The sequence below is a fragment of the Hemiscyllium ocellatum genome, chromosome 20, assembly GCF_020745735.1.
Source record: "Hemiscyllium ocellatum isolate sHemOce1 chromosome 20, sHemOce1.pat.X.cur, whole genome shotgun sequence".
NCBI lineage: Eukaryota > Metazoa > Chordata > Chondrichthyes > Orectolobiformes > Hemiscylliidae > Hemiscyllium > Hemiscyllium ocellatum.
In genome coordinates this window covers 38,463,464-38,477,031 of record NC_083420.1, presented here as the reverse complement: position 1 = coordinate 38,477,031, position 13,568 = coordinate 38,463,464, and the positions used below count along the sequence as shown (strand labels likewise).

Below are 13,568 nucleotides of genomic sequence, written 5' to 3'. Positions count from 1 at the left end.
ATGCCCAATGTCCACTTTTGCCTCTCTTTTGCCCTTTTTTCATCTAAAGAAACTCATACAGTCTTCCTTTATATTATTGGCTCGCTTACCCAAATATTTAATCCTCTCCCTCCTTTTGTTTTGTTGCCCTTTGTTGGTCTTTGTAAGCTTCCCAATTCTCTAGTTTCCCACTGCCCACATTATACGCTTTCTCTTTGCTTTTATGCTATCCCTAACTTCTCTAGTCAGCCTTGGTTCTCTCATCCTCCCTGTACCTTGCTTTTCTTTCATCAGGATGAACCTCTGCTGTGTCTCCTAAATTACTCCCAGAAACTCCTGCCATTGTTGTCCACTGTCTTTCCTGCTAGGGTCCTCTCCCAGTCAATCCTACCCAGCTCCTCCCTCATGCCTCTGTAGTTGCCTTTATTCAGCTGTAATACCATTACCTCTGATTTATTTTCTCCCTCTCAAATTGCAGAGTAAATTCGATCATATTATATCGCTGCCTCCTAAGAATGCCTCCACCTTAAGTTCCCTTATCAAGTCTGCCTCATTGCACAACACTAAATCCAGTATTGTCTGTTCTCTGGTGGGCTACATCACAAGCTGTTCAGTTTTGTAGATATCCCACAAATTCCTTTTTTTTTTGCAATGCACTGCTAACCTGATTTTCCCAGTCCACCAACATATTGAAATTCCCCATGATCACTGTAACATTGTCGTTGCTGCATATATTTTCTATCTCATGGTGTATCTTGTGCCCCAGCTCCTGACTATTGTTTGGAGGTCTGTACATTACTCCAACTATGTTTTGTTTTTACCTTCGTGGTTCCTCAATTCTACCCACACAGATTCTACACCATCTGATCCTACTTCACTTCTTACTATTGATTTAACTTCATTTCTTACTAATAAGGCAACCCCACCCTCTCTGCCCACCTGCCTATCTTTTCAATAGGATGCACATCCTTGAATATTCAGCTCCCAATCCTGATCCCCTTGCAGCCATGTCTCCATGATAACTACCACGTTATACCTGCCAATTTCGATCTGCATCACAAGCTCATTTACCTTATTCCTTATACCGCATGTTTTGAGATATGACACCTTCAGTCCTGTATTAACTGTCCCTCTTCCCTTTGTCATTTGTTTGCTCAGCGTGCTTGATGTTTAATTCTTAAGCCTTTCCATACACTCTGTCCTATTTGTGTCTGCGCTGGAGATTTAATAACCTCTCCTGAGTTCTGCACTGTTACTTTCTTTTTTAATTAGGGTTTTCTAATTTCATTATAACTGAATTCCACCCCCTCCCATTTAGTTAAAAGCCCTGTCTACAACACTAGTTATGCAATCGCTAGGACTCTGGTCCCAGCACAGTTCAGATGAAGACCATCTCATTGGAACAGGTCCCTTCTTCCCTAGTACTGGTACCATTTCTCCCACACCAATCTTTGAGCCATGCATTTGCCTGCTTAATCCTATTAACCTTATGCCACTTAGCTCATGGCTCAGGTAGTTATCCAGACCACCTTTTTGGTTGTGCTTCTTAAAAATTTTTTATAGGTATTTTTATTGAAAAAAGAAAATTTTAAAGATTTTTTTCCAAAATTATAAAAATAATACAAACAAGAGTATTCCACTTTACAATATGATAACAGCACCAATATAAATTTTAATAAATAATAAAAACCCAACTAACTTCTAATCTATTCTACAAACAACTAAAACATAAATAGGATACCAAACATTACTAACAATAAACAACAAAGTAATTAAATAACTAGATACATGCTCAAAATAGATATACATCAAGTCATAATAGAATCCGTATTTATACGGGATTCCTCCTCTTGGGGGCCCCTGAACCAGCCAGAACCATTACCCCTGCTAAACAAAAGCCCTGGACAATATGGCTGAAATATCTGTGTCGATATAGTTCAAAAAAGGGCTGCCAAGTTTTATAAAATCATTCCGTTTTTCTGGTGCACCATATTCATGAAGAAGTCAAGGGGGATATATTCCATGATTATCCTTTGCCAGTCTGAAAGTCCTGGGGGGCCTTCTGATATCCAATTCACTAAAATATTTTTCCTCGCACAAAAAGAGAGGATAGAAAATTATTTCCTCCCGTATACATCCAGGGAGGGAAAATTTGGAGAACCCAAAAGTAGGGACATTGGATCTGATTAATCTCAGTACCCAAAATCTCTGTCAAAGCATTCGCTACTCTATCCCAATACCTACGGATCTTATGGCATGTCCATAGACAATGTGTGAGAGTGCCAACTCTATTTTACATTTAGGACACATTGGGCATGCTCCTGCCTTGAATTTTGAGAGTCATTCAGGTGCCATGTGAGCCCTGTGAAGTATCTTTAATTGAATAGCCTGAGTTCTATTACAGGTAGAGATCTTCCTGGCATTTTCCCAGATGTCCTCCCACATTTCTAGAGATTTCCAACCCTAATTCTTGATTCCAGGTTTTATATAGTCGTTCCATGTCCTTTGAGACCTTACTGTATAGTGAGCGATAAAGAATACTGACTGAGGGCAGCCCCATCGGTCATAGCACTCTCCTTTCCCTGTCCCGATTTGTAAGGATTGACTATCAGTGTGGTTTTCTTTTGTATAACGTCTTGTATTTGAAAATACGGAAAGAGGTCCTTGTTAGGCAGTCCAAACTTCTGGTGCAGCTGCTCAAAGGACATCATAACCTCCCCATCGAACAGATCTCCCAAGCAGGAGATACCTCTGGACTCCCAAGTTTTAAATGCAGTATCTGTCAACCCAGGCTGAAATCCCGGTGCTCCCACTGTAGGGTATAAGGGGAGGTTTTTTTGCAGATTACCCTCATCTTGTCGCATTGTCCTCCAGGCTTTAATTGCATTTAGTACAATAGGATTTTTACAATACTCCATAATACCTCTCATCTTGTCCATAAATAATAGATTGATATGGGGACATTTTGCTTGGGAAGTCTCAATATCTAACCAGGTTGATTGGGTCTCTCGTGACCCACAATCAACTACATAAGATAATAAGGAGCTCAATTGGTACATCCTGAAATCTGGAAAGTCCAGTCCTCCCCTTGCTTGTGGGTGCTGCAGTTTTTCTAATTTGATAAGGGGTCGCCTATGATTCCAGATAAAGGAGCCGAGCCAGCCATAAAGCTTACACAACACCTGTCTCGGCAGCATCAAGGGGAGCATTCTCATCAGATATAGAATACAAGGCAGGATATTCAGCTTAACTAAGGCCACTCTGCCTAGCCAGGATATTGGAGATCTCCCCAGCGTTGAAGATCCTCCCTTATTTTCTCAAGTGTACGTAATTGGCTTTATATAGCTGACCAAATACTGGAGTGATAAAAATACCTAAGTACAGAAAACCTTCTGGTGACCACCAAAAGGGAAAACAAGATCCGTCCGGTAAATTAGATATATTGCAAGGCCTCCCACCGGCATGGCCTCTTGATTTCATAAAACTGATTTTGTAACCTGACGTCAGACCCTGCCAACGCTAAAGCTATCCGAACTTAAACCATTGGTGATCACCTCTGCTTTGGGATCATTACATAATACTGAAACCCATTTAGTAAAGACCTCTCCAACGTATAAAAAAGATATGGCCATTCTACGCGCTCAAATACCTTCTCTGCGTCAAGGGAGCCAACTAAACCCAGTATTGTTGCCTGTTGACAGGCTTGTATCATATTTAAGACCCTTCTAATGTTTTTAGTTGACCTGCAACCCTTTATAAACCCCTTGTGGTCCTCTTTTATAATGGATGGTAAAACCCTCTCCAGTCTTAATGCTAACATTTTTGAAAGAATTTTAAAATCTAAATTTAAAACAGATATGGGCCTATATGAAGAGCAATCTTTTGGGGCCTTTCTCTTCTTAAGAATTAAAGAAATATTTGCTTCTCTCAATGAAGTCGGGAGGCAGCCCTGACTGTGTGAGTAATTGTACATATTTATGAGTGGCCCGGCCAGTTCCTTATAAATTCTTTATAGAACTCAACCTGGAATCCATCTGGCCCAGGCCCTTTGCCACTCTGAAGCTGCCTAACCGCGTCCAGTACTTCCTGGGTTGTCGAGGGAGCATTCAAGATCAAGGTTAGGCCTGGAAGGGCCACACTTTTAAAGAAGGACTCCGTCTTCCCAGTTCCAGCCTCACATTCCTGCGACTTATACAATTCAGAATAGAACTTTCTAAACGCTGTTTTGATCTTTTCACGATCACAATTCAGGGTACCAGCACTTTCTCTAATAGATGTAATGGCTTGGGGAGTCTTTTACTCTTTGGCAAGATATGCTAGATATCTGCCAGGCTTGTTGCCAAATTCAAATAATCTCTGATATGCGAATAATATTTCCCTCTTTGCTGTTTGAGTATTCAAGGCTGCCCTACGGGCTGTGATCTTTTGTAGCTTAGTAATGGAGGGCCTATCAACATACGCAATTTCAGCTGCCTTCAAGCGAGTCTCCCTTTTGACTTTTCCGGGACGCAGAATATGAGATGACCAAGCCTCGGCATATGCCTTAATGGTCTCCCTCATCATCAAAGGGTTCCTAGCCGTACCTGAATTAATATCCTAGAAGGCTCTGAATTCCTGCGAAAAATACTTTATAAATTTGGTATCCTCCAATAAGAAAGGATTCATATGGTAATGTTGGGGGTTCTGCTTTTTAATTTAGCTCCTAGCTGTTCATACTCCCTTAGCTGAACCTTTGCCCTAGTTTTATCTATTTCATTGGTACCTTCGTGGACCACGACCATTGGATCTTTACCCTTCTGCTACAAGTTCTTTGCAACCCAGATGAGATATCCCAAACCTGAGCACCAGGCAGGCTACACAACCTTTCGGACACTTGATCCTGGTCACAGAGAACAATGTCTATGCATCTAACTATAATATCCCAATTACAACAACATTTCTCTTCTCTTCCCCACCCCCCCCCCCCCCCAACTTGAATGGCTCCCTGCACCACAGTGCTGTGGTCAATTGGCTCATCCTCCCTGCAGTCCCCATTCCTGTCCACACAGGGAGAAAAACTCTTGAACCTGTTGGACAAGGACTGTTGCTCCTCCACTTCCTATGTTGGGATTCAAACCTGGGTCCCCAGTATGTTACCTGGGTGTGTAGATTAACAGTCCCCTAGGTCATCGCTAGCCCTCGCCTATGCTGTACCTTCACTGCAAATGTTTGATGGGACAATCAAAAGGACTTTAAATCTACATATAACCTTTGGTGTATGTGTTCTAGGTGTATTTATTGTTAATTCTTGGTGTAATTCTCCAGTTCCAACAGTTTTTGTATTAATGTGCATTAAAGATAGAAAAAAGACAAAGTGAGCTTCTAGTTAGACTGGATCGTGTTAAGTACATTGTGGGGTTCTTGCTTCAACAGCAGCATCAAACTTCTCATGTCAGAGACTTCAGGTTTCAGATAGTGCACCAAAATACACAACAAACAGCTGTGTTTCTCTATAGCAGAACATTAAGTTATACAAGTGAATATTACACTATAGTATTACTATTGTAATAACGCAGATATGAGAAGATAATCTGTATTAGTCCAGGGCAATGCAGAAAGGGAGAAAGTACTAGGCAAAATATTTACAGTACAGTGGCTGTGAAGGAGAACACTGTTTTAGATTAGATTAGATTACTTACAGTGTGGAAACAGGCCCTTCAGTCCAACAAATCCACACCGACTCGCCAAAGCACACCCATCCAGACCCATTCCCCTATGTTTACCCCTGCACCTAACACTACAGGCAATTTAGCATGGCCAATTCACCTGACCTGCACATTTTTGGATTGTGGGAGGAAACCGAAGCACCCGAAGGAAATCCACGCAGACACGGGGAGAATGTGCAAACTCCACACAGTCAGTTTCCTGAGGCGGGAAATGAACCCTGGTCTCTGGTACTGTGAGGCAGCAGTGCTAACCACTGTGCCACTTTGCCGCCCAGAGCACAGTTTACAATATTGCAAAAAAAAAGCACCAACTCTAAAGATTGGGAGGGCATTAGAAAACAGCTACCAAAATGTTGATCAGAATGGAAAAAGTAGAATGAGAGTAAATTAGCCAAAAAGACAAAATACAATTTGAAGCCATTTTAGGTGTACAAAAAGGAAGAAAATAGCTGAAGTTGGTTCCTTAGAAATAGAGATAGGAGAATTTATTGTAGGACTGAGGAAGCATCAGCAGCATTGAATGGATATTTTATGTTCGTCACTGCAGAAGACAAGTTTCATTCCAGAATTAGACAGTAATCTAAAAAAGTGAGGAAATTAACATCAGCGGCATTGGAGAAACTAAGAGATCGCTGCAGTGATAATGGACTCATTAGCAATGAATTTACAAAATTCCTTAGATTCAGACACTGTCCCATCAGATTGAAAATTTGTTAATATTTTGAAATATTAGCAAAGAAAGTTAAAAACACTAAAACAGGAGGATGAGAGAAAACAGGATGTTGCAAATGTTTTAGCTTAACATCAGTTATTGGGAAATGCCAAAATTTGTCAAGGAAGTTGTAATAATACATTTAGAAAGGCATTGAATCATTGGGGTCAAAAAGCACAGACCAGGTAGAATCCGAGGAACAGAAGAGTCAACGTTTTGGACATAAGCCCTTCACCAGGAATGTAATCACTGGATCAGGTCTATCGGTTTTACTGCAGGAAAATTCTGTTTGACAAATCTATTTGAGTACACCTGACAGGAGGAGCCTGTGGAAGATATACATCAAATCAGCATGTTACATCAAGTGGTGCTGAACATGACAACCAAATACTGAGTGTTAGAAATCTAAGCAAAAACAGACATATTAGAAATACTCAGTAGGTCTAGCTACATCGGTGGGGAGAAAAGCCTTGAGTGTTTCAGGTCAATAACCTGTCATCAGAATTGACAGAAATTAATATAACAAGTCTTAAACATTTGGAGTCAGTGAGAAGGAGGAAAGGGTTAGAGAAAGAACAAAAAAAGATTTTTTGAGCAATGAAGTGCCAAAAAGTTTGATGGTGCAAGGCAAAAACAGAGTGGTGAAGCAATAAGTAAAACAAAAAGAGGAAATAAAAAGTATCCAAAGAAAATGTGAATGGCAACCAAAACAAAATAACTGCAACTTATTTTACTAAAAGAAACTCACCATGTGTCACAGTTTGCATGCAGACCACCAGGGATGGGATTGCAACTGGCAGCAGCTCGCAAAGAGTTGAGAAATGATCGTACCTGAAGAATGGATATAGAAACAGCATAAAATTGTCTTTCTAACTGACATCATTTTAAAAGAAATTTTGAACAAGATCATAATGTTCTGAAACCATCACAATGTTCACAATCTCTCATATCCAGAAATGGCTTCCTATTAACTGACGAAGCATCTAAAGTAAGGGTTGGGATGACTCAGGATTGTATAAGCAGTTACAATGTCTAATCATTGGTTTGGTGGACTTGATGATACATTGAACACTAGAGCCTTTCTGATCCCATTCCTACTGAACTGACCTAAAGCCTCAGAGTTGCACATTAATTCCTTCAAGATTGTCCACCCCAGCAATAAACACTGCCTTACACATTCCTCACAGTGTTCATAAATCTGCAAGTTCTTGAGGAAATACTGAAATCCCTGTCAAGAAACCATTACACAGTATTTAAAATTAAAATAAGTTGACATGGAAAGCGTCTGCCAATCAAACTAAACTTGCAAATCAATCAGCACTGTTTTTTTAATATAATGAAATTGGAGTTTGTTCCCAAAATCAAAGGTAGCTCTCCTGGGGCCCAGATAGCAGAAATGGGCACCAAGACATCAGTCAGTCATTTTCTGCCAGTAAATGTCTGCACATGTGCTAATGACCAGTTCAGACATATCAGTGAGAATATGGTCAGAATTACTGGAGAACATGAAATTAAAATTGTCCCACTATGATTCTGTTTTACAACAGCCTATAGCTACTTCAACCATCTGCTAATGTTGAAAATTGAAGCTTTTAAATCTGTGACTTGTTAAAATAATTCTTTGACTCTGTTTGAAGCAGCAATTTATTTTAATGCATTAAGCTTTAACAAAATAGAAGCTTCGCACTTCAATTTTCCATTGACCCACTAGTCAAAATAACCTTATGACCTGGTTGCTTTAATGCTTTCATGTATTTGGAATACATAAGAACCCCGCAGGTAAAAAATTCAACTTGTCCTCTGTACCTCCAGGACCATCAGATATTGGGAGATTGTGACTGAATGCTAGTATGGTTTCTTGGGATTCCCTGGCTCTGAACAAGAATGAAATTGTGAATTACAACCAGACTATTTGTCAATGATGCTACTGTAATTAGCAAACTAAAAATAAAAGACAATTATCAGAAAACCATGAATTATTCTGTATTGGTAAAGCATTATTTTAAAACGATATGTTCCTTTCATCAAATGAAAACGAATAAAAATTTAATACCCATTTGCACATGTGAGGGATATCTCATGATCTTGAATTATTGTACCTGCTGGAAATACAGGAATGATTAATTAATTTTGGTTGCCCTTTCCTGTGAACATTTGGGCAGTACCATCTTAGAGAGGTAGTTGACATTTTGTGGTGCTGCAGTGATGTAGTATTTCAGTGGCGTGTTCCTACACATATTGGTTGTTTCACCATCACTGGTAGAATTTATGATAAATTGTTGCGATTGGTTGAAATTTTGGCATTCTTGCCTTTGTCCTGATGAATGCAAGATGAAAAACTTTAACAACATGAATTTCTTTCAAGTACTGTTCTACCCAAGTGACTGTTTCTATTTTCAATTTTGACATTGTTGAGAATAAATACGTGTAGGAAGTGTCTTACCTTTGCCAGCCTGTTAATGCCAAGCCTTGAAAGCGGAGAGATGAGAACTTTGAGATGGATTTCATCACCTGCAGCCACTGGAGGTGATTTTCCAGATGGAACTTAATGGGGGTCCAATTCTGGCTAACACCTGTTGCCCCTTTGAAGGCACTTGCAAACCAGACATTCTTGAATCCACTGTCCATGTACTTGGTAAGGAATGTCTCTAAATACCAAATGGTTATTTTAATACAAAAGAATACAACCAAAACCCTGATATTCATCTTAAAATGAAGATTAACTACAAATTCAGGTAAATGGGTTTAGTGTAGTTTGAGGCTTGTTGGTCAGCATAGACATAGTGGGCCAAAGGGCCTTTTCTATGCTGTATGATTCTATGATTCCATAAAGAAACAGTCAAAAGAGGGAAGATGATGATAGCACTGAGGATTGTTTCTACTTACCTACTTGGTCAATTCTAAAGTCTGGATGATAGAACCATACCATCGGGGTAATATGTTCGGTTATACCAGATTCTGGGAAGAGATCATTCAAGTATGTTATATGTATAAAATATATATCTGCATGTATAATATATATATATGGTATAATAAAAACATACATTTATGTAACATCTTTGATAGCTTTCGGATGTCCCAAAGGTCTTTCTGCCGATTAAGTTCTTATGATGTAGTCACTGCTGTATGAAATTCAGCAACCAACAGGCACGCACCAAGGTTCCACAAACAGCAATAACAACCAGGTGTTCTGTTTTAGTGAGACTGGTTTAAGAATAAATGTTAGCCAGAGCATCAAAAAGAACTTCTCTGATCTTCTTCAAAATGTGCTATGACATTTTTAAGCCAAACACAAAAAAAGGGACTTAGAGCAGAATCTTGCGACCTCCTCCACCCCCACCACTACCATGAGTGACCATTCCAATGCCAACTGTACCCTTAGGCGATCAATTAATGTCCACTTTAAAAAAAAGGCCTCATCCCACTAGCACTACTATTAACTGCATAGTTGGCAGGAGCTTGCCATATTTCATGCATTTGCCCATTAGCCACTTGGAATGAGGCCCCTCATTTAAAGGCACTCACTGCCTGATGAAAAGGACCTGGCAACAAGGGTGGGACCATCTGAATGCCTCTCTCCTGTCCCTTCTGCTAATTCCCCTAAACCTCAACCTGTGAACAGCCAAGCACCAAACCTGTGAACCACCTCCCACCATCACTTGTGGTATGTATTGTGGACTTTGGGTGATTTTTGTTCAGATAGCAGACCTCTGATTTCAGTGAAAACTTCACCGATAGCCTGTTAACTGGCATGTACACCAGTGGGCCTTTCCAAAACAAAAATGAAGTGAATTGATGGGGAAGTGGTTCCATTGGTTTTCAAGCTGATGACCAAGACCCCCACTTTTAGTACAAAATTCTGTTCATGGTTTTAAGTGAGTATCATCTGAAAAGTCGTTCCTCCCATTACAGCACTCTACGAACTGTCAGCCTAGACTTTGTGCTCAAGTCTTCAGACTGGAAATTAAACTTACAAACTAATGTCTTAGGAAGCGAGAGTGTTCCTTGTAAGCCAAAGCTAATATAGGTGTAATGTGTTAATACATTAATTACAAGTGTCATGGCTAGACTTCAGGAATGGCATCAAAAGACATGAGATTATATGAAAACATCAAAACACAGGTAGATTCACTTCTACATTTTTATATTGCTTACAAACCAAAATGATTAGAGTCTTGATTTATTTATAAATTGGGGCTCATGACATTTTTAATATACAAAGTATTTGCTAAATTCAAAGCAACAGCAGGGGGAATTAGAAACAATTCCAAGACACCCAGAATGGTTTTCCAACAATAATTAATGTCCAATCTCTAAAACATTGAGTGGGACCAAACATACCATAGTGTCATTTTTTGTAAGGGAATGTTGGTTACCACAGATGGATTCCAACTATGGAAGAGATCTATTTTCAATAGAAATATTATGAAGTTGCTGGTCAGAGAAATCACTCTGTACTGGCCTGTATTTCCAGAACATTTTCATCATGGCCCTGTAGAGGGGTAGCAATTCTTCTGGGGTTTCTTCGAGGAGAGCAATTCGAATCAAGCCACATTAGCGATGTCGTTCAAAACTGACTAATCACTGCATCGTGTCCTATTCAAATATTTATCCCTCAAATAGTATCACAAAAAATAATTGTATTTGCTGTTCTGTGGAAACTTGATACTACATTTCCTACATTGTAGCAGTGATTGCACTTCAAAGTCTTGTAAGTAGCTTAAAGCACTTTGGGATGTCTGGAGATCCTGAAATAAACTGAATGGAAGCATTGTATTTATGTAGAATGCACCTAATTCTCACCCTAATGTAGCATTAAGCAAGAGAGATATCTTTTCAAATTCCATTTTCTCTTGAGAGCTTCTTTCAGTAAAAGAACAGACTGCAGACCTTTGAATTTGCCACCACACTTGCATGACATTTCATAGAATAAGCAAATCATAAAATCTTTTTACTTTCCTTTCTAAAACCAAAAAATTAAAAAGACTCACCAATGATTCTTTCTTTATTAATCTTTCGCATCATGTCATCCCATATGATGAGCTTAATTCCAGGATATCTTTTGACCACGAAACTCCCAACTTGCTTTATGTGGTCCAAATACATCTTTCCAATGTCTCCTCGTTGTTCGTTGATCCACTGTTTGGATTCAGTACCTTCTCCAAGATTAAAAACCTCAAAAAAAAAGTAAATTCTTCATAAAATCCCTGTAATTTCAGCCCTACAACCCTCCTAGGTATTCATACTCCTTTAATTAGAATCCTGGAATTAACTGCTTCACAATGGTGAGTCTGTCTTTAGTTGTCTAGGCCTTAGATTCTGGCACAGCCTCCCTATCTATACCTTTCTGCCTCTCTCCCTTGGTTTTATCCTTTAAAAATTAAAAATACTGCATAAATACAAGTTTGGTATAAACTACATAATAACACATGCTATTCAAGTACTCTAGTATCTAACCACAGTGTTGATACAGCAAATGGTAAACTAATACCAAGCCCCGCCATAGGGGATTCTCAATAGAATTCATTGCAACTGTGTAAATCTGAGGGAAAGAGAAGATTTTATTAGTTCATAGCAATAAAACAATTATGAATTTCTGCTTCATTGTTGAATTTTCAACATTATAGAAATTCTCCAAATAATGCAACTGCTTCTACTGGAGATAAAGCTTTAATGTGATAGTTCGCAAAACCATTTTCATGTATCTTCCAATCTTATAGTTCAGTCAACTATATAGACTTCACTTGGACAGCACGTTGAATTTCTTTGAAAGCAATTTTTCCAAAAGACCTGGGAGAACAAAACCCATGCTAAAGGAACTGCAAACCTTGCACTCATCACTTGTCAAGAAACTGAACCTATCTCCATTGGCAGAGTTAAACTAAGCAAAAACAGATTCATTAGTCCTCTGACTGATTACTAAGCACAGCTATTAGAAATGAAAAATGGAGAAAGCATGACTACTGTAAAATATCCCATTCATCACAAAGTGATTCCTCCATCTTGTAAGATCATGATTGATGTGATAGCCAACACAGTCTGATACCTCAGCAATTCTGCTCCGAGTCAAATCTCTGCCACATTTGCTGCAGAGGAAGACAATAGGTTGAGAATGTGCACGATTCACTGTTCTTGGTTTTCTTTTGGCCTGCTAAGATTTTCATTTCTGCTTGCCTCTTCTGTTGGCCTTCCAAACAATCAGCCTCCAGCGATCCTGTCAGCAAATTTCTCCCAGTTGTCAGTGTCAATATCTGTCATCTTGATATTGCCTCTCCAGGTGTATTTAGAAGAGGTCATGACCAAGTGGTCCATATCAAAGGTCTTCATGTCTGCAACTGTCATCCGTCTGATGAATGTGGCCAAGTCAACACTGATGTAATTGACTTAATAAGGGGTGAATGCAGATAGGATCTGCATGCTCCAGAATTGGTGATCATGTCCTGCCAAGAGAAATTTGTCAGCATTTTCTTTTGCTTAGCATGTTGTTTTGGTCTCACTGACTGAAGACACAGGCTTGATAGATTCACGTTTTGATGTTTTCATTCAGGTTGCTGTTGTTCCACACTGTTATGATCTTGGATAGATTACCTTTAACTTGGTGACCTGTGTGTATTCATTTCAGCTTCAAGTGACATTGCTGGTGATTTGGAGCCTAGCTATGTGAAGCATTACATTGTCAGTGCTGATAGATAATGGCTATATACTGGACTATAACATTTGTCTTCCTGACGTTGATTCAAACAAAGTTCATAGGCACAATAGAGTCCACCATGTGCTGTTGAGGCAGCTCTTTCTGTAGGATGCTAGTACAGGTATCATTAGCACAGAGCAGCTCACTGATGAGAACTTCATACATCTTTGTCTTGCAACCCAGAGAAGTAACATTGAACAGTTTCCTTCAGGTCTGGTATATGACGCTCTGACAGCAGCAAAGCGAAGAATGTGCCAAAAAAGTCAGTGCTAGAACACATTGCAGATCTCAAAGGGTTTCAATGTTACCCAATCATAGCAGACTTTAATCTGTCATATGGTCAAGGAAAGTGGGGATTATATTAAGCAAATTTAGTAGGCAGCCAGTTTTTTCCAGCAGCTGAAATGGACCACCCTGTTCACAGTGAGATCAATGAGGCCAATATGTAGTAATCTTATATTTTTGCTGCATTTCTCTTTCT

The 13,568-nt window shown here is 39.3% G+C and overlaps 1 protein-coding gene across 1 annotated transcript in view; it reads right to left on the bottom strand.

The window, feature by feature from the left end:
- The window catches only part of zgc:113333 (beta-N-acetylhexosaminidase), a 45,789-nt gene that overhangs the window by 9,481 nt on the left and 22,740 nt on the right, over positions 1 to 13,568 (bottom strand). The window contains exons 7-10 of the mRNA XM_060840288.1: positions 11,388 to 11,571; positions 9,283 to 9,354; positions 8,840 to 9,044; positions 7,145 to 7,227 (exon numbers count right to left, since the gene is read on the bottom strand). Of these exons, the coding sequence (XP_060696271.1) occupies positions 7,145 to 7,227; positions 8,840 to 9,044; positions 9,283 to 9,354; positions 11,388 to 11,571 (544 nt within the window). The remainder of the gene's footprint in view (positions 1 to 7,144; positions 7,228 to 8,839; positions 9,045 to 9,282; positions 9,355 to 11,387; positions 11,572 to 13,568) is intronic.